Here is an 18,735-nt window from a genome sequence, read left to right as displayed (position 1 = left end):
TAGAGCTGTTCGTCACTAAATGAAGTGTTTTCTTCACTGATAGTTTTTCACGTATCTGCCTAGGGGGGAAAAGAAAGGGAAAAGCTACCTACTATCCATGTCTCTTGAAATGTTCTTTTTTGCCGTGACATTTGTACTTTAGATTTACTATGCCGATAATACATTCTCTTCATTATTGAAGAAGAGAGAGGCACCATGTGATACAGTGGAAAAAGCATAGTCTTCATAGCGGAGTTAAAACTCTCAGTTCCGCTGTGAATGTCCGGTACACCTTGGGCGAGTTCTTGAACCCCAGTTTTCGGATCGGTCAGATGTTTCACCACCTGCTTTGCAGTATGACACGGAGTCATGAAGTTTTCTGGCTGCTGGTAACACTGACAGTTGTGACCTTGTCTGCAGCTCATGTCCAGCACCACTTGTAACAACTGAGTAAATGTTTTTCTCAGAGTTAATCTTATTTGTCAGATTGTTGCCAAGGAATCGTTAGGTTAATAACTATTCAGTCTCCCTGGAAGAAATAAGGCATTTAATTAGAAAATAAGACTAATGTTTTTAACTAGTGTATATTTGTTTTATTATTTGTGCATGTTAGAGACAGTGGTTTTTGTTTGTAAATAACTTTGTGTTACAGAGTGGAATTGAGTAAATCTGGAACCTGAATTTATGTCTTAATTGCAGGAAAAACTGGGTAGATTTCATCAAAAAGTGGAATTTTATGTGGATCTCTAGCTAAATACTAACAATATTTCGTGTGCCCTAGTATTATATTTCTGATGAATAATCCCTTACCTCAAGCATAATTGTTTTTCAACTAAAATCTAGAAAATAGTTCAGAGATAGTTCTAAATTTTCAGAAATTAGGTTGTCCCCACAAAATTTATCCAATTTTTATAAAGATTGAAGCTTTAGAGATGTCTTAGGAAACTAAAGGGGTTTTCCCCCCCTTCCATTTCTTTTTCTTTCTTTTTCTTTTTCTATATCTTTTTTTTTTAAGTTTTTCCCCCTTTAACTGAAATGTGGAATAAACCTATTTGTAAATTTTACTTATTTTAGGATGGCAGTATAACACATCAGATTTCTAGGCCTAATCCTCCAAATTTTGGTCCAGGCTTTGTCAGTAAGTATAAATCTAATAAGTTATGTGTTCTCTGGGGATTGCTTGTTTGCGCTATTTTTGTGTTTTCTTAAAAAAAAAAAAATGGAATTAGCTTAGGTGTGTTATTTTAAGTCTAAGTGCCCTCATCTTTAATGAAACATCACTGCCCTATTAGGCATCTTTTCCTGAAGGCATGTATTTTCGTTGCTTTTTTTCTCTGTGCATGAAGAATTATAGCTAGAGATAAGTATTTTAATACAGAAAAACCATCTTCCCCATTCTCTTCAATAATGTTGTTGTTTTTGATATAGATCGGGCACTTTACAATCTGTAGAATTAAACCACTTCTCGTTCTCATGACTGTCTCCCTAAGTGACAAGGACACTAAATGGGAACAACAAAGGGAATATGCTTAGAAAAAAGTTGGGTTAGCAGCATGGTGTGAAGGTCAAGGTTGCAAGATGCCGTGGAACCCTTTCTAGTTATCTTCAGGGGTCCCAAGGTGGTTCAGGATAGTATTTAAAGTTCTCCCCAAACTGAACCTTTCTGAAATCTTCAGACTGTTTAGCTAACTTTTTTTTCACCATTATTTTTCATTTTGCTCACCTCTGCTCTCCTGGTTCCAGAAACCAGAAAGGCTTTCCTTGCGGTAGGTCTCATTCTACCAGAAGCAGAACTTCTGAAATCTTGTGAAAAAGCCTGTTCTTGAAAAATGCCCTTCAAATTTAGTAGACTAGATACCAAGTTCGTACGTGTACTGGAACTTCTGGGTTTAGGAACAAACCCAAAGTCTGACCTTTTGAAATTACCCCTGCATTAATCATAATTATAATTTGAATACATATTTGCATTAAAATCAAGTAAACAACTATAACCAACTGGCTTTTTCTGGCTTTATTGTGCCCATTGGCTTTGGTTGGATTCTTATTGTATGACAATATTCTGTTATCATTGATGTAATTTTTCGGCTAATGTCCTTCTTGGAACTGTATTTATTCATTTCTTTGTCTTATAGTGAGTCAAAAAGGTATATTTTGAATCTTAGTACCATAAGATGACTTTTTTTGTGTTTTTGGGATTTGGCATCAGTAACGTAAAGTGCCCTTAAAGAATAAAGAAGGAATACAAAATGAAGAGAGTTAACTATTTGGGGAGATATTTATGACAGTCATAAAATCAGAAAAGGGTTTATTTGGTTGATAATTATTCTATACCTTTGCTTATTTATAGAAGTATAGACTACAAAATTCATAAAAGTTACCAGTGGTTTTTAACTTACGGATTTCCTTTATAAAACGTAGGCTTCATGTCGGTCCCATCTAAAAGAGGTCAGGCTCCCTTCCCTAAAGTTTAGGGTATTTTTTCACTGTTAAGAAATAGGAAAAACCTTATAAACTTATGAAAATTAGCATGGGAAATGATACCTAATCCATGCTCTGGACCTTAATAGTACATACCTAACTTTGTTTCTTTGGAACATTTAAAAAAATGTCTTTAAAAAAACCCACAAATACTTAACATTCTGTAAAGTTGAGTTAATGCAGTAAACATATATAACTTGACAGATAGTTTGGCATGTGGGTTAGAGAATTTCGTACTTCAGTAGCAAGAAGTATTTCGTTAGATAAAAGTCTTGTGCTTTTTAAAGATTGGAGTTACAGTATTTCTAAGTATGGGATCAACACGTGTCCTAAAACCTGCATTCTTTGGTTTCCTCGAATAAATATTTTTCTAAAGTCTCCTATCTAATAGTTATATTCTGGTCTAATACTTAGTATTAGTTTTCATACCACCTATTACACGGTCATGGTGAAACTGCATTTCCTTACAAAATGGATCTGTGTAACTTACATATTGTTGGATTCTTTAGAAAATTAACACAGACGAATTTTTCGTTTTTCCTTTAGACGATTCACAACGTAAACAGTATGAAGAATGGCTTCAGGAGACCCAACAGCTTCTTCAGATGCAGCAGAAGTATCTCGAAGAACAAATTGGTGCGCACAGAAAGTCTAAGAAGGCCCTTTCCGCGAAACAACGCACTGCAAAGAAAGCAGGGCGGGAATTTCCAGAAGAGGATGCGGAACAACTCAAGCATGTTACGGAACAGCAGAGCATGGTTCAGAAACAGCTAGAACAGGTAGTTTGAAGCATTCTTGTGGTTCTCTTTCATGGGATGTTTTTCTTGTTTCTTCTCGATATCTTGGTCTTAAAGTACATCGCTATATCTCGTATAAATGAAAGACTCATTCCTCAGAAACGAAACCGTTTTGCTGTTACCTTCCATTGTAAACCAGATGTTTCTCAAAATGTTCATACTGAAATAACAATTATGCTTAAAAAGAAATAAAAATTTAAAATTTTTATTTAAAATAAAACAGCGTTCAAAATGGGTTAAGAGCCCACTGCTAGTAATTACCCAAGTGAATTAAAAACTTAGGTTTACGTAAAAACCTATATACAAATACTAATAGCAGCTGTGTTAATAGTCACTAAAAACTGAGAACACTCAAGTATCCTGTAGTGATGAACAGTTGGACAAAATGTGGCATGTCCATACACTGGAATATTACACAGCAGTAAAGAAGAACAAACTTGATATAGAAGAACCTGGATGGATCTCAAGAGCCTTGTGCTGAGTGAAAGAAGCTAATCCAGGGAGATTATGTGCAGATTCCATTTACATAACACTCTGGAAATGACAAAATCACAGGATGGACGACAGTTTAGGGGGTGCCAGGGCTTAAGGGTGGGGGAAGGAGAGTTTGACGACAAAGGGGAGGCATGAGGGCATCTTCTAGGGTGACAGAACTCTTCTGTATCTTGACGGTGGCGATGGCTACAATAATCTCTGCGTGCGATAAAGTTTATAGAATTGTACACCAGAAAAGTCAGTTTTACTTTTATCAATTTAATTTTTTTTAATAAAATTGAAAAGTAATCCAGATGTTAATAGGAGAAAGAGTAGACTGACTTAATAAAAATCAGAGCGCTGTCAGTGTAGTGAACACTCTGGTAAACACATTCACATACGTTGTCTTCTTTAACCTTGTCTACAACTTTTTGAGGAAGCTAGTATTGTCACCGTTTTACACGGGGAAAGTCTGGTGAGTCGTCACAGAGGTAGGTGACATGTTGGCTCCTAGCTGATTATTGGGTTAGGGATTTGGGGCCCAGATGTCTCGTCTCCAAGCTTCAGCTACCACAAGAATGTGCCAACAGTAAGGTGATTGTAACATGATCCGTATTGTTTAAAATTAGGACAGTTCTAGAGTGGGAGGGGGGTTCTCTCAAAATTTCCTCTGTGAAGTTCTTACAACGATAGGTGTTTCTTACAAAGTATTTTTAGCACTTTCATTGCCTTCTGGTGTCTTCCTATAAATTCCTTATGATGAGGGCCTAGCTTTTGCATGTCCATGGCCAAATCCTATTGAGAAGCTAATACTGTACTTGGGAAATGAAACACGTCCTCTGTTACTGTAGAGTTGCCAACAGTCCAGTGTAATCTCGTTAAGATCAGCGATTGAGGATAATGTGTTGAAGAGTATTTTAAAATGTCATGGGAAAGGCACAGATGACCTCCTTTCTGTATTCCAGCTAATGCTCTAGGTACGTTCCATGTACTGCTGCCCCACCAGGCCCGTGGTACTTCCCCAGTTCTAGCCAGTCGTTGGTCAGGAGAGAAGAAAATGATAGCACTACGGGCCCTGGAGACCCACCAAAACCCTTATGTGCAGAGAACATGCTAGTCTGTCTGGGAAACCGAAGACAATAAGTTGAAAACATTTAGAACCAGTGGGCTCGGTGTACTGTGTAATATGCATCTAAAATTGGATGGTTCCAGAGGACACGTGTAGCCCCTGGCATCACTGCCTGCCCTTCCTGAGCAAGGTGCACCTCGGGGCCTGGGTTACATCTTTAACTGAAAATGGTCTGTAGCATCTGGCACATCGGGGCACAGGGGTCTTGGAATGAGTTCACTGACACAAGCCAGTCGTTATATCAGGAGCCTGTTAGGGACCATTCAGTATTCCCTCAACGTTTTGGATATTTTTTAGAAATATGTTATTCCTTAAATTCAAAGGGTTTTACCCACCCGGTCTTTTTTAACCTGGAGGGGAGGGTGGGTGTGGTGCACCTGCCGTTATTTCACACATTTCACAGTGTCTTCCCACCTGTGTGATTTGATGCACTTCAGAAATGAAATCTTATTTAAATGGTTACAGCTTCAGTTAAATCTTGGTCGTTCCAACCTTGTGGATTAATGTACCTTATAAGACTTGTATCTTACCTTTTGATGTGTGGCTCAGATAGTTTATGACTCTCATAGTAAGAGTTTTAAAATATGTTTTTCTAGAAACATATTTTGAATTTGTTTTGGGGACATCCTATCCTATCTAACGAAGTTTCACAGGTGACTTCAGGAAAATCGTGTTGTTAAAAAGATTGGCCGTCCTTGGTGCTGATCGGTCTAATTTTTTGCGATTCTTGCCTCTGTAAGATCTGGCTGCCTTATGTATCACCCCCACCATAATCATCAGCCAGTGCTTTGGTTTGATACCTGTGGAATAAACGAGTAGGCCTCGCTTTATCATTCCAGATCCGCAAACAGCAGAAGGAGCATGCCGAGTTGATAGAAGATTATCGGATCAAGCAGCAGCAGCAGCAGCAGCAGCAGCAGCAGCAGTGCGCCATGGCGCCGCCTCCCGTGATGCCAGGGGTCCCGCCCCAGCCGCCCCTGGTTCCGGGTGCCACCCCAGCTGCCATGAGCCAGCCCAGCTTCCCCATGGTGCCTCAGCAGCTGCAGCACCAGCAGCACCCGGTGATTTCTGGTCACTCCAGCCCTGCGAGAATGCCCGGTTTGCCGGCGTGGCAGCCTGCCAGTGCTCCTGCCCACCTCCCCCTCAATCCTGCCAGGATCCAGCCTCCCGTTGCCCAGTTACCAATAAGAACTTGCACGCCGGCGCCAGGGACGGTGTCCAGTGCAAATCCCCAGAGTGGACCGCCCCCACGGGTGGAGTTTGACGACAACAACCCCTTCAGTGAGAGTTTCCAGGAACGAGAGCGGAAAGAACGTTTACGAGAACAGCAGGAAAGACAGCGAATCCAGCTCATGCAAGAGGTGGACAGGCAACGGGCTCTGCAGCAGGGGGTGGGGGTGCCGCCGCATGGCCCCATGCGGTCCCAGCTTCCGTTCTACAGCTCCGACCTGCCTTGTGACTTTACCCAGCCGCCACGGCCCCTTCAGCAGTCTCCGCAACACCAACAGCAGATGGGGCAGAGCATCCAACAGGGATCTCTTAATTCCCCTCCCACCCCAACGTTCATGCAAACCAATGAGCGAAGGCAGATAGGGCCTCCCTCGTTCGTTCCGGACTCGCCATCAGTTCCTGGCGGAAGCCCCGGCTTCCATTCTGTTAAGCAGGTACACGGAGGTCTTTCTGGGGCCAGCTTCCAGCAGTCCCCAGCGAGGCCTCCTTTTGCACCTGCTTTACCCGCGGCGCCCGCAGTAGCTAGTGGCAGTCTCCCGTGTGGCCAAGACCCTGCCGCAGCCCACGGACAGAGTCACCCAGGGTCGACCCAGTCGCTCATTCAGTTGTATTCTGATATAATCCCAGAAGAAAAGGGGAAAAAGAAAAGAACAAGAAAGAAGAAGAAAGACGATGATGTGGAATCCACCAAGGCACCATCCACTCCCCACTCAGATATAACTGCTCCCCCCACCCCGAGTATCTCAGAAACTACCTCCACACCCACCGTGAACACACCCGGCGAGCTTCCTCAGCAAGGAGAACCCGAGTTGGTGGAACCCGTCTGCCCGTCGACTCCCAACACGGCCGCTGGCCAGCTGTGCGCAGAGTTAGAAAGCAGGCTGCCCCAGAGTGAGCTAGCTCAGGGAGCTCCAAACCAACCCGCCTTCGCGGAGTCGGAGGCGGAAAAGCACTCTGTGGAAACCCCTGCCTCCACGGAAGAGGTGACGCTGGAGACCGCCGAGCCCCAGCAGTGCCCCGGCCAAGACGGGCCTGACCTGGAGGAACGAGCCGGAAATAAGGTCGAGGAGAAAGCCGGGGCTGGTCCTGTCTCCTCAGGGCAGAGCCCTCCCCATCCTGCTGGGGCCCCTGCTGCCAAAGGAGATTCGGGCAACGAGCTTCTGAAGCATCTGCTGAAAAATAAAAAGTCATCTTCCCTTTTGAGTCAAAAACCTGAAGGCAGCTTTTGTTCAGAAGATGCGTGTACGAAGGATAACAAAGTGGTTGAGAGGCAGAACCCAGTCGAAGGATTGGTAAGTGTGCTCCATGAAAATTCCAGCTTGCGTTTTCCCCTCTCGTTTTAAAAAAATTTTTTTTTTCAACGTTTATTTATTTTTGGGACAGAGAGAGACAGAGCATGAACGGGGGAGGGGCAGAGAGAGAGGGAGACACAGAATCGGAAACAGGCTCCAGGCTCTGAGCCATCAGCCCAGAGCCTGACGCGGGGCTCGAACTCACGGACCGCGAGATCGTGACCTGGCTGAAGTCGGACGCTTAACCTACTGCGCCACCCAGGCGCCCCTCCCCTCTCGTTTTAAATCACAGTCACGACACATTGGTGCCAACCACTATATTAATTCCAACGTGGTTCTGCAACTTTCTTCTCTAAGAGGACAAATTTCAGTTTTGTTGTTTCTACCTCTATGGAGCCCAAGTTTTGACTCACGCCCGTAACCTATATTAAGTAATAATTTACTTTTTTTTTTTTTTTATCAAAGACCTGTACTAATGCACTTCATATGTAACATGTGTCTCATTAGTGCCACATTGAGTTTCGAACTAAAGCAAAAAGTGGATGTCAGTGTCTTTATTGCAAATAGGTATGCAGTTTCTGTTAACCTTCTTTGAAATACAGAAGATTGCTCCCGCACCCCTGTCAATACCCTTGGGAGCCCGCAGGGGTAACTCATATTGGGTATCCATTGTGTTGCAGTGTATTAATACTTGATGTCACACAAATGGAATCTTCCACAGAGATACTTTATCTTTATAGTTTCCCATGTATCAAAATTCTGCCCTTTTCAAGCTACAAAACATTGAGTTTGCGTGTGTGTGTGTGTGTGTGTGTGTGTGTGTGTGTGTGTGTGTAGGTTCTTTGTGAATGTACCTTTTGCAGGATTCCATCCCTTGCATTTCAGTGAACTTGCTTGAGCTCTTTCCCAAATGGGGGCTTCTGGGTCCTAAGAGTTGGTCAGCTTCGAATGCTCTTGCTTCCTTATCGCTCAGAAGCTGCATTGCCATTACTGGTGTATTCATAAAGCTTTCCCTACAGTGTTTCTCAGTTGGGATTTTACAGTTTTCATTTTTTAATTGAATGGGGTGAAGTGGTATATTTAGTTTAGATTTTCAATTTTAAGGTTGTTAATGAAGCCATTCTTTTTGCAAGTGTTGGCTTTGTGTTTTCTCTTGTCTGACAATTGTGTCGAGATTGAGTGTTGGCCTGATAGATTCAGGTAATTTTTGTAAATGTGAGTGGTAATATTTTTCCAGTCCTGTTTGTCCCCAACCAAATATGCCCAGTGTGTAGCCACTTTCTCTGCTGCGTCCTGTGCCCCTAGGAGCCCTGAGCTACTTGCAGAGTCCCCGAAAGGTCTTGCTGACTTCATGCTTCCCTGTATGGTCATATGCTGCTGTTTCTGCCTGCTTCTCTCTTGTCTTTTTTTATATCTGGTCAGGGTCTACTTTTCTTTTAAAACTGGGTACTAGAATCATCTTCTCCAGACCTTTCTCAGTTCAGCCATTCTCAAATATGTGTCAGTGGCCATGTGCTCACACAGTAGTCTCTAAACTACCACTTAAGTAACTTCTTGGAGGGCATAGGGTGTATCTTGACCACCTTTAGATTCTCAGTACTTAGCACATAGTAAGTACTTAGTGTATTGAATTGAAGCTAAGTCCTAATACTGATGATTCTAGGTTTAAAAACCATAGAGGATGTTAGGATAGAAAAAGGAGTGAGATCAGTCCTGTGTGTATAAATGCTTGGTCTGTGTCACACGGTTTCCTATCCATTTGGGAGGGTGGCAGGGGGTAGAGGTGCCGCCTTACCGGGGCTCATGATGCCTTACCGTATCCCAGGCAGGTAGCCTGTGCTGAGCGCTTGCCAGAAGATGACATTTAGTCACGTGGCGGGAACACTTACTGTCCCCATTTCACAAGCGGTGAAATCCGTCTCCTTTGTAGTCGCACGGAAGGCAAAGTTGTCGCGGCGGTAGTTGGACGGACCCGCTTTCCCTCCATGCTGTCTGTTCCTTCACACACAAATTGGGGTTGGGAGAAGAGCACCCTCCTGGCTGCCATTCAGCCCTGGAGCCTTCCTGGAGAGTGTATGAGGTTACTCCTCAGCCGGTATGAAGATCACGCGTCATCACTTAGCAGGAGTGTGGTCTAGGGGGGTTCAGCCCTTCTGTACCGTGGTTTCGTCACCTGGACACAGGAGGAATAATGCTGTTCCCTACTTTGTAGGGTGAGCAGGGGATTAATGGAGATAAAACACACTGTGCTGGTAGTAAAAGGTGCATATCTTTGACCTGCCAATTCCATATTTAAGAACCTGGCATAAGGAAGATAAAATGCTGAAATATGCAAAGATGTAACCACCTGAATAGCTAATGTCCTGTCTCTACTAATAGAGAAAAAAAAAAGAAAGAATTTAAGAGAAAGAAAATAAATTTAAATAATTATTTCTTTTTTTGTTAATTTTTTTCATGTTTAGTTTTGGGAGAGAGAGAGAGAGAACAGCGGGGGAGGGACAGAAAGAGGGAGGCACAGAATCCAAAGCAGGCTGTAGGCTCTGAACTGTCAGCACAGAGCCCGATGTGGGGCTTGAACTCAAGACCACGAGTTCATGACCTGAGCCGAAGTCAGATGCTCAACCAGCTAAGTCACCCAGGTGCCCCTTAAATAGTATCTGTAAAGCTATATCTGAATGAGATTTTTGTGGGGTTTTTTTGCAGACATTAAAATTTATGCTATATAAGAATACTTAATGTCATGGGAAACAACATGTCAAGCCACTAAAATAAAAGAATGTGTGTCCATTGTGTTTTTAACACAATGTGTGTAGCCATAGGTAAAAGGTTGAACACAGATATATTAAAATACTAACTTTTTATCTCAGGCAGACATTTGGATGATTTTTAATCTTTTGTGCTCTCCTATAATTAGAAGTTTTCTTTGAAATGTAGTAATACCTGCTTCTAAGGGTAATTGTGAGGCTTAGAGATAATGTCTGCAAAGCACTTAAAGTGCATGACCAATCCACACTTAATAAGCAACTATGTTATTAATGTCTTAAGAGCCCGTAAGAAATTCTTAGGTCCTTGCTACTCAGAGTGCAGCCCTGGGGACCAGTAGCATTGCCCTTGTGAGGGATGCAACTTCTTACTCTCCAGCACAGACTTCCCAATCAGAATACGTTTTTAAATAAGATCCCACTCGATTCCTACGCATATGGATATGGAGAGACCCAATTCTAGGCCTGTGGTTCTTTTTGTTTGTTTGTTTGTTTGTTTTCAATGTTTATTTATTTTTGGGACAGAGACAGAGCATGAACGGGGGAGGGGCAGAGAGAGAGGGAGACACAGAATTGGAAGCAGGCTCCAGGCTCTGAGCCATCAGCCCAGAGCCTGACGTGGGGCTGGAACTCACGGACCGCGAGATCGTGACCTGGCTGAAGTCGGACGCTTAACCGACTGCGCCACCCAGGCACCCCTAGGCCTGTGGTTCTTGAACCTTGACTATATTAGCATCCCCTAAAGAGCTTGTTGGAACACAGGGTGCTGGACCTCAGTCCCAGAGTTCCTGGTGCAGTGGGTCTGTGGTGGGACCGGGGAATCTGCATCTCTAACCAGCCCCAGCTGGCCCTCCTTTTCCTGCTCTGGGAACTACTCTTTGAGAACCATCGATCTCCCCCTGGGATGGGTAGTCTGAGTCTGCTTAGACCTTTTACCCTTTCTTTTTTGAGCTTAGAGTGATGTTTCCATTTTCAAGTGGTTGAAAAAAAAATCTAAAGAAGAGAACTGTTTCACAACAGGTGACCATTATACGAAAATTAAGTTCAGTTTCCATGAATTTAAAAAGTTTTATTGGAACACGGCCATGCTTGTTCATTTCGGAGCGTTCTGTGGCTGCTTTGGAGTGCCCAGGCAGAAAGTTGACTCACTACAGCAGGCACTACATGGACTGCGGAGCCTGAAATATTTACTGGTTGGCTCTTTGCAGAAAAACGTTGCCACGCATGCTCTAAGCCATTCGGAGTAAAACTGGAAACTAGAATTTTCAAACCCGTGAAGATTCCGTGCAGAATGCGTGAAAAGTCTAGCAACTGTAGTTGCCTATATAACAAAGTATAGCTATGAAGTTTAGAAATAATGGCCCCTAAAAAAATCCCCACAGTTTTTTAGGTATTTTTAGGTATATAAAAGCCTCTTCAAGAACTGGTTTATTCTCACTTCTTAGTCATTAAGTAAAGACAAAAGAAGAAAAAAGGTTTATTTGCTATCATATAGGTCCTTTTTCACTGGCTGTAAGCATGTGGTAGTCAACTAGTCAGTCGCATTAACGATCGGGAGCTGATTTGGATGACCAGCGTTGTTTGTTTTTACTGATCTGAGGCCAGCCGTTCGTCTCAGCCCGGGTGCACAGGCTCTGGAGCTTGTCCGTGGTTTCTGCAGACCTTGTGTTTCCCCCATCCCTAAGGGGAACCCAAAATAAGTCTCAGCCCACTCCGCAGAGGCCAGCACAGCCGTCTGGCTAAGAGCGCGCCTTGCCCCAGAGCTGCCAGAGAGCAGGGACGGGGAGCCCCGGGCGGCGCCGGCACCCGTGGGGTCCGGCCGAGGAGGGATGCTGGCTCCGCAAGGGAAAGGAGCCACCCTTAAGCATCCCGCCTTTTCTTCAAGCTTTGTGGCTCGCCAGTGGCCATACTTGAGAATAACGTTTGAAAACGGGGATGGCATCTCAGAAAACAGACCATCTGATGCCACTGCCTTTCCTCAACTTCTAGTGCCCCTGTGAGGAGGGTGTGTCCTAGGGTGGAACCGGGTTGGCGTGAACTGCTCAGTCGAACATGTGAATGTTGTACTTACCTCTTAACCTTTCCAATCACGTCAGCAAACTCTGGGGGCTCAGATGCAAGGTGGTTTCGGATGTGGCAGCAACCCCTTGCCAAAAACGGATGGAGGAAGTGAGACCAAGAAACCGCGAAGCAAACGGACTCAGAGGGTGGGGGAGAAGGCCGCACCGCGCTCGAAGAAAAGGCGGAAGGACGAAGAGGAGAAACGCGCCTTGTCCTCTGCCACCGACACCTTTACGCACCTGAAGCAGGTGAGTCGCTCGTAGCCACTTCTTGGGAAAATGTGAAGAAGTGAGGCATCACATGCGTGTTCAGCCCTGTGAAACTGAAACCTTATCACCGTATTTCCTAATTAAAATAGTGACAGGGATAAGAGATGTGTCACCAAGGAGTCTAGTAGATTTCCTAGTTGGAAGCAAAAGCGCGCGCCCAAAAGTTACGGTGGAGATAGGTGGACTGGTAGCTGACGGTCCAGCTTTCCAAACTGTGTTCAGAAGCGGCCTCGGGACCAAGAACGACCGTCTGTGTCACTTGTGACTCTGAACGCAAGGAAACGCGGCTGCTGGGCTCCCCTAGTGAACTCTATTCTTACACCTTTGTAGTTGTTACAGAAGGTGGGAGACAGCCACTACGAGTGCTCCTGGGGGCCCCCGGCCTCCCTTCACGCCCCGATTCTTGCCGAGCAGACATAAGGAATGTGCTTTTTTTGTCGGCTGCCTGGCAGTGTCCCTTTAAGGCAGATCAGAATAAAGCTCATTTTTAAATATATCTCAGAGATTCTGTGGTCTCTCTCACTTATTCTAACATTGTGATACTTGAAATTTTTAAGTCTCATTTTTCTCAAGCCTTGTTTGACTAAGTTGCCTCGGGTCTTAGAAAAGTTGAGAAGCACTCTGTTTTGTTTACCGTGTACATTACTCTTCAATGTGTTTTTTAATAGCAGCTCTCTCTGCTCCCTCTAATGGAACCAATCATTGGAGTGAACTTTGCGCACTTTCTTCCTTATGGCAGTGGCCAATTTAATAGTGGGAACCGACTTCTAGGAACTTTTGGCAGTGCTACCCTTGAAGGGGTTTCGGATTACTATTCTCAGTTGATCTACAAGGTATGTTTCCTCGCCAAGGTCTTACCTTGCTTCCTCTTTGGATACCATATCAGAATTGGTAGAGCTTGTCTTGTTTTCCGGCTAATCTTCGAGTTTCATTTCAACTTTGGTTCAGCTAAAAGGTTAAAATTTCACTGGATGAAGAGTCTCTAACATAAACATTTGCAATTTTACGTAGGTAAGAGTTCACATAGTGAAGAAATCCATTATGTGTTTCCACGGTAGAGAAAATAGCTATTTTCCTATAACCTTTGTTAACTCTTAAGGTGAATCCAAATTCATAGTAAACAGAATAAAAATGCAGTTAGCAATTTTCCCTGAAAAATGCAAAAATCTAAAAATGTATTTTGTCTAATAATTGAGGTACTAATTACAAGTAGACATTAATTCTTACACTACTAAAATATCTAACTCAAATTTATCTTTTGGTATTAATTATTTTAGCAACATTTTTATAGCCTCAGTAGACATTCTTTACTTCACATCTGACTTGTGTGAAATGATCTTTTTGCAGAAATATTTGAGAGTATCATCATTTTTCTGGAGGGCTTCTCTTCTTACTTTAGTATTAAAGTCATTCTCTTGTGACGCTCCGTTTATTATCATTGTTGGCCTTTCTCTTCAGTCAGAGCCTGTCCTCTTATAAATGCTTCTCTTCCAATACAAGCTGTTCTCCAACACAACTTCATTACCTTCACGAAATCCCAGATCTTTGCGAGATTTGGAATTTCACCTTGCCCTTGATTTTCATAGTGTTTTTGGTAGATTCCAGCAATCCCTGAGAGACTGATCAATCAATCAACAAATGACAAATTGATGACAAATGCAAAGCAGAGAGAAGTGTTTGGAGGGAGATCCATTTGTTAATTATTTAGACATTTAGAGTTATTGTTATGACTTTTGCTTCTTATAGAGGTTTTGGACAGTCAAGATGCTAATATTGAGGCTATGAGTTGTAATTAGAGGATTAAGACCACAAATTCTCAAGTTTGTTTTTTTGTTTTTTTTAATAGAACTGGGGCGTATCTTGATGAAAATTGAATAAAGGAATTTTTGAGAACTTTTTACAATTTATTGCTTGAATTTTAAAGCTGTCTTTCACTGGCTATAACAATGAAATTTAAAAAGGGATGTATAGAATAGAATAATGTAACTTTGCTTCTTAATTTCAAGGCTTGAATGCTCAAGCGGGGCAAAGTAAGCAAATAGATAATCTGTCCATACCGTCATGGGTATTTCTTCCACCACAAAACCTCCTGGCCTCGTTCGTTTACTCTTTCTTCTTGCTGTGCGTTTAGGAATGAAGATCCATCTCGATAACATTTCTGTAGCCTTGCTTCCATGTGCTAAAAATTCACAGAACTAAGTTTTAGCAAGGTCATGGCATATCTGCTCTGTAGCATATAATTTAAAATTTTTTGGTCTTCTGCAGCAGAATAATTTAAGTAATCCTCCAACACCCCCTGCCTCTCTTCCTCCTACACCACCTCCTATGGCTTGTCAGAAGATGGCAAATGGTTTTGCGACAACTGAAGAACTTGCTGGAAGAGCTGGCGTATTAATGAGCCACGAAGGTATGACGCTTGGTCTGCCCGTTGGCGCCTTTGAGGAGTGTGCCTTTGCCGGCTGTGTGTGGTGAAATGGCAGTCGAGTCGTCATGTTCCACCCATGTATCCGTTTGAACTGAACGTGTTTTTCCTTATGTGTGTTTGCTTTTCCAGTTACCAAAAGTCTAGGACCGAAAGCATTTCAGCTGCCCTTCAGACCACAAGACGACTTGTTAGCCAGAGCTATCGCTCAGGGCCCGAAGACCGTCGATGTGCCAGCCTCACTGCCGACACCGCCTCATAACAATCAGGAAGAATTAAGGTAGAGTTCCTGTCTTCTCACACACTCTTTAGTTACTTCATTAAAAAAAAAATATATATATATATATATACATATGTGTATATATATATATATATACACATATATATATATATACGTGTGTATATATATATATATATGTATATATATATGTATATACCTTTTTGGCATCATGTCTGTAGGGATAGCGTGTGACAACATTTAAGGGGTAAAATTTGGTGAGAAATTTTCTCAAACATACTTTATGAAACGTTCTTACTATCAAATGTAATTAGTTTATGCATTGTTAAATTCCTAGATGGTATAGGAAGTTCAACAAATAATCAAATAGACATTAAGGCAGTGGGAGTCTCCATGCAAAGTATTTCAGAGATCACTGTCATTCATGGATGTTTGCGGCTGTCCAAAATAAAAGAGCAGCAGTCACAGATATCAGAGACAGCTTTTGTGGAAGAGAATTTAAGAACCGTCTCGTCCAGAGTTTTGTAACTTCTTTGTCTCAGTTCTTTGGACCCGAGATTCTGTCTGGGGAGAATCCGCTTCCCTTAGTAGTTAACCCAACAAGTTAAATCCAAAAAGGCTCTTATGTCCTTTGTCAACGATGCTCCCTTCCTTCCAAAATCTGGTAACCACCCTCTGTTTGTTGAGCCATCATTCAGACTAACTCCCTGCTTTATTAGTGCTAAAACTATGGACCAAAGAGGAGTAGTAAGTCTTCCAGATTTAGAATCCTGGTCTCCTCGTTTTCTTCTGCATCTTGCTGCTACAAATTGCTAGATTTCCAGGGAGCAGTTGTGGGAGGCAGCCTCATAGGTGTGTATGTTTGCTGCCCTGGGGTGAGGGATCTGCTCCACTCCTGGATTTTGCAGGGACTCCGTCTGGAAGCCTCTCTCAGGTTTCCTTACAGTGCTCCTGCACACATCCTCCCTCCGCACGACAGCATCTCTCCTGGGGGACCAGTGGGAGACCCCAGATTTGGGAGGTATCCTACAGCATTAGCTTGAGGCTGCACTTACCCTCTGGCCTCAGTTGCGCTGGTTAACCTCTAGCTTCCTGGGCTTGACCATTCTCTTCTTTTCACCATACTTGATCGGTTAAGAAAAGTAAAGGCTTATGACCACAGTGACCAAGTTTCCCCCATGTTCCCGCTCTGCACATCGGCACAGCGGGCTCTGCGGGTGTGCCTGTGGGGCGTGTGGCCTGGCTCTTTCCTTTCCCGAGGCAGACTGCTCCCACAGTCTCCGGGATCTGGAACTTGGCAGAGGTAGGAGTATCCGTCCTTTCTCTGCCACGTTGTAACCTCAACGTTAAATCTTTTGTTGGCGGGTCTTGAAATCTAGATTCTGGAGCTTCAGTCAGACGAAACCTACCATTTAAGTTGAATGTATTTCTTGTATCTTTTTCCGGGAGATTTCTCGCTTGGCCCTGAACCTGTTCGTTGCCTTCTTGCATTATTGCCTTTATCCGAAGGACTCTTACAGTCATGCTCGCGGATGGGGCTGGGTCGGTGCAGGAAGCCCCCACCTTCACCCCGCCGTGGTGGGTTTGCACATGTCGGTGTGTCGTGTTTGTCCTCCTCTCAGGATACAGGATCACGCTGGTGGTCGGGACACTCCTGACAGTTTCGTTCCGTCGTCCTCTCCTGAGAGTGTGGTTGGGATGGACGTGAGCAGATACCCAGATTTGTCGTCGGTCAAAGAGGAGCCCCCGGAGCCTGTGCCATCCCCCATCATCCCGATCCTTCCTAGCAGTACTGGCAAAGGTAGGGGAGTACTCAGCCGCGTTGTTTCTCCTCCAGTGTGGCAGTTGACTGATGTCCACCTTTGGGTTCTCAAGAGCATTAACATTCAACCCACCTTTCCTTCCTTCCTCCCTCCCTCCCTTCTTTCCCTCTCTCCCCTTTTCCTCCTTCCTTCCCCCCCCCCCCCCTTTAAGGTTTGGAATCTAGAAGGAATGACATCAAGACTGAGCCTGGCACTTTATTTTTCACACCGCCTTTTGGTTCCTCTCCAAACGGTCCCAGATCGGGTCTTATATCTGTGGCGATTACTCTGCATCCTACAGCTGCTGAGGTGAGGAGGAAGCAACTTTTTCACGTTGGAAACTCTGTCCCTGTCTTTAAAGGTGTGTCAGGTGGCTGACAACAAGGCGTGTGCAGCAGGGTCATGAGGACAGAAGCTCAGAGTTAGGTGTAGGGTCAGTAGTCACCGTAGCCATCTAGGCTGCTTCCGAGCGCCACGGCGGGCTCGCCGGAGCCAGGGCAGAACGAAGCTCGCGTTCTCGTGTTTTTATTAAAGCGTGTGCACTGGAGAGAGGAACCTTTTGATGAGCACACATATGAGATGAAGCAGTGAGAAGGCATTTTATCAACAACAGAGGTTTTGGCAGCCGCTGCTGTCGAATACTACTAAATTGCCGAGAATCTCTCTCTCTCTCTCTCATCAATTGTGAGGATGTTGGCAGCCACACTGAGCCCAGTGATAGGTCGTGTTGGCCACCGACAGAACCTGGTGCTGGCGTGACGGCACCCATCCCCGTGGGCTGTCAGCGCCGGGCAGAGACCACGCCCAGGAGGTTTCTGCCCAGCTGTGAGAACCGACAGGGTCTAGCTCCTTCCTGTTGGTGGCGTCCGTTCCGCCCGTCACATAGGAAGGTAGCCGGAAGAGGTCGGTGCTCGTGCAAATACTTAACATTAGCTGGGATCCCCGTGTGAGGATTTCCCTTTAGACAGGTGTTCTTGGGATGCTGCGCCATTCAAATGACTTCTTTCCCGAGACTCTTAAGCCTATGTAGACGTGCTTGGGTTTGCTCGCACTTTACCACTGTACGCGTCCCACGGCTGACAGCCACGGAAGGATGCAGTTGGCTTCCGTGGCTCACCGTTGCCCTCGGTGGGGGTGACGCAGCGTTCACGCCTCTGTTTCAGAACATTAGCAGCGTCGTGGCTGCGTTTTCCGACCTTCTCCACGTCCGAGTTCCTAACAGCTATGAGGTCAGTAATGGTCCAGATGTTCCATCCGTGGGTTTGGTCAGTAGCCACAGAGTAAACCCAGGCTTGGAGTGTCGACAGCATATATTTCTTCGTGGGCCTCCGCCAGGATCTGCAAACCCTCCCAGATCAGCCAGCTCTTACCGGCTGAAGCCGCCCAGCGTGCCGTTCCGTCCAGCGAGCGATGGTGAGCTGCTCTGCGTCCCGTTGACCTCGAGTTCGCCCTTGAGTCTCGGGTTAAGCTGGTTCTCGTTAAAATCCCACTTTAGTTTTTAACAACTACCAGGTGACGTGTTGGTGTGTGGTCCTGGGTAAATTAACCGTCCGCGGGCGTTTTGTCGTCTGTGGCGTGCTGGCCTCAGCGCTCTGGGATGGACGTCCTGTCACGTCGTCCCCCAGGAGGTGCTGGCACGCCAGCTCCCCGAGCGCCCGCCGCACCGACCGCCGCTTCCCCTGTCGCACACGCGGCTGGCGTCGGCAGTGTGTCCCCTCTTCCTTCCGCCCCCCGTGAGGCCTCTTCCCGTGGCCGTGCTGGCACCTGCCGGCTCCTCAGACCTGCCCAGCTCCCCTGCGCCA

General features: G+C 44.8%; 1 protein-coding gene across 28 annotated transcripts in view; it reads left to right on the top strand.

Annotated features, from left to right (window-relative positions):
* KMT2C (lysine methyltransferase 2C) overlaps nucleotides 1-18,735 on the top strand; it is a 288,674-nt gene that overhangs the window by 254,475 nt on the left and 15,464 nt on the right. For 19 of the 28 annotated variants that reach the window (XM_047848676.1, XM_047848674.1, XM_047848661.1 and 16 more), the window contains 10 exons: nucleotides 1,054-1,117; nucleotides 3,004-3,236; nucleotides 5,697-7,379; nucleotides 12,238-12,450; nucleotides 13,140-13,304; nucleotides 14,737-14,878; nucleotides 15,026-15,173; nucleotides 16,754-16,932; nucleotides 17,106-17,242; nucleotides 18,097-18,346. In XM_047848676.1, coding sequence (XP_047704632.1) covers nucleotides 1,054-1,117; nucleotides 3,004-3,236; nucleotides 5,697-7,379; nucleotides 12,238-12,450; nucleotides 13,140-13,304; nucleotides 14,737-14,878; nucleotides 15,026-15,173; nucleotides 16,754-16,932; nucleotides 17,106-17,242; nucleotides 18,097-18,346 — 3,214 coding nt within the window. Of the gene's footprint in view, nucleotides 1-1,053; nucleotides 1,118-3,003; nucleotides 3,237-5,696; nucleotides 7,380-12,237; nucleotides 12,451-13,139; nucleotides 13,305-14,736; nucleotides 14,879-15,025; nucleotides 15,174-16,753; nucleotides 16,933-17,105; nucleotides 17,243-18,096; nucleotides 18,347-18,735 lie in introns of those variants that run through there. The other 9 variants (XM_047848684.1, XM_047848677.1, XM_047848672.1 and 6 more) reach the window with 7 other exon arrangements.

The sequence above is a fragment of the Prionailurus viverrinus genome, chromosome A2 (genome assembly GCF_022837055.1).
Source record: "Prionailurus viverrinus isolate Anna chromosome A2, UM_Priviv_1.0, whole genome shotgun sequence".
NCBI lineage: Eukaryota > Metazoa > Chordata > Mammalia > Carnivora > Felidae > Prionailurus > Prionailurus viverrinus.
This window is presented reverse-complemented; position numbering and strand designations above follow the sequence as displayed.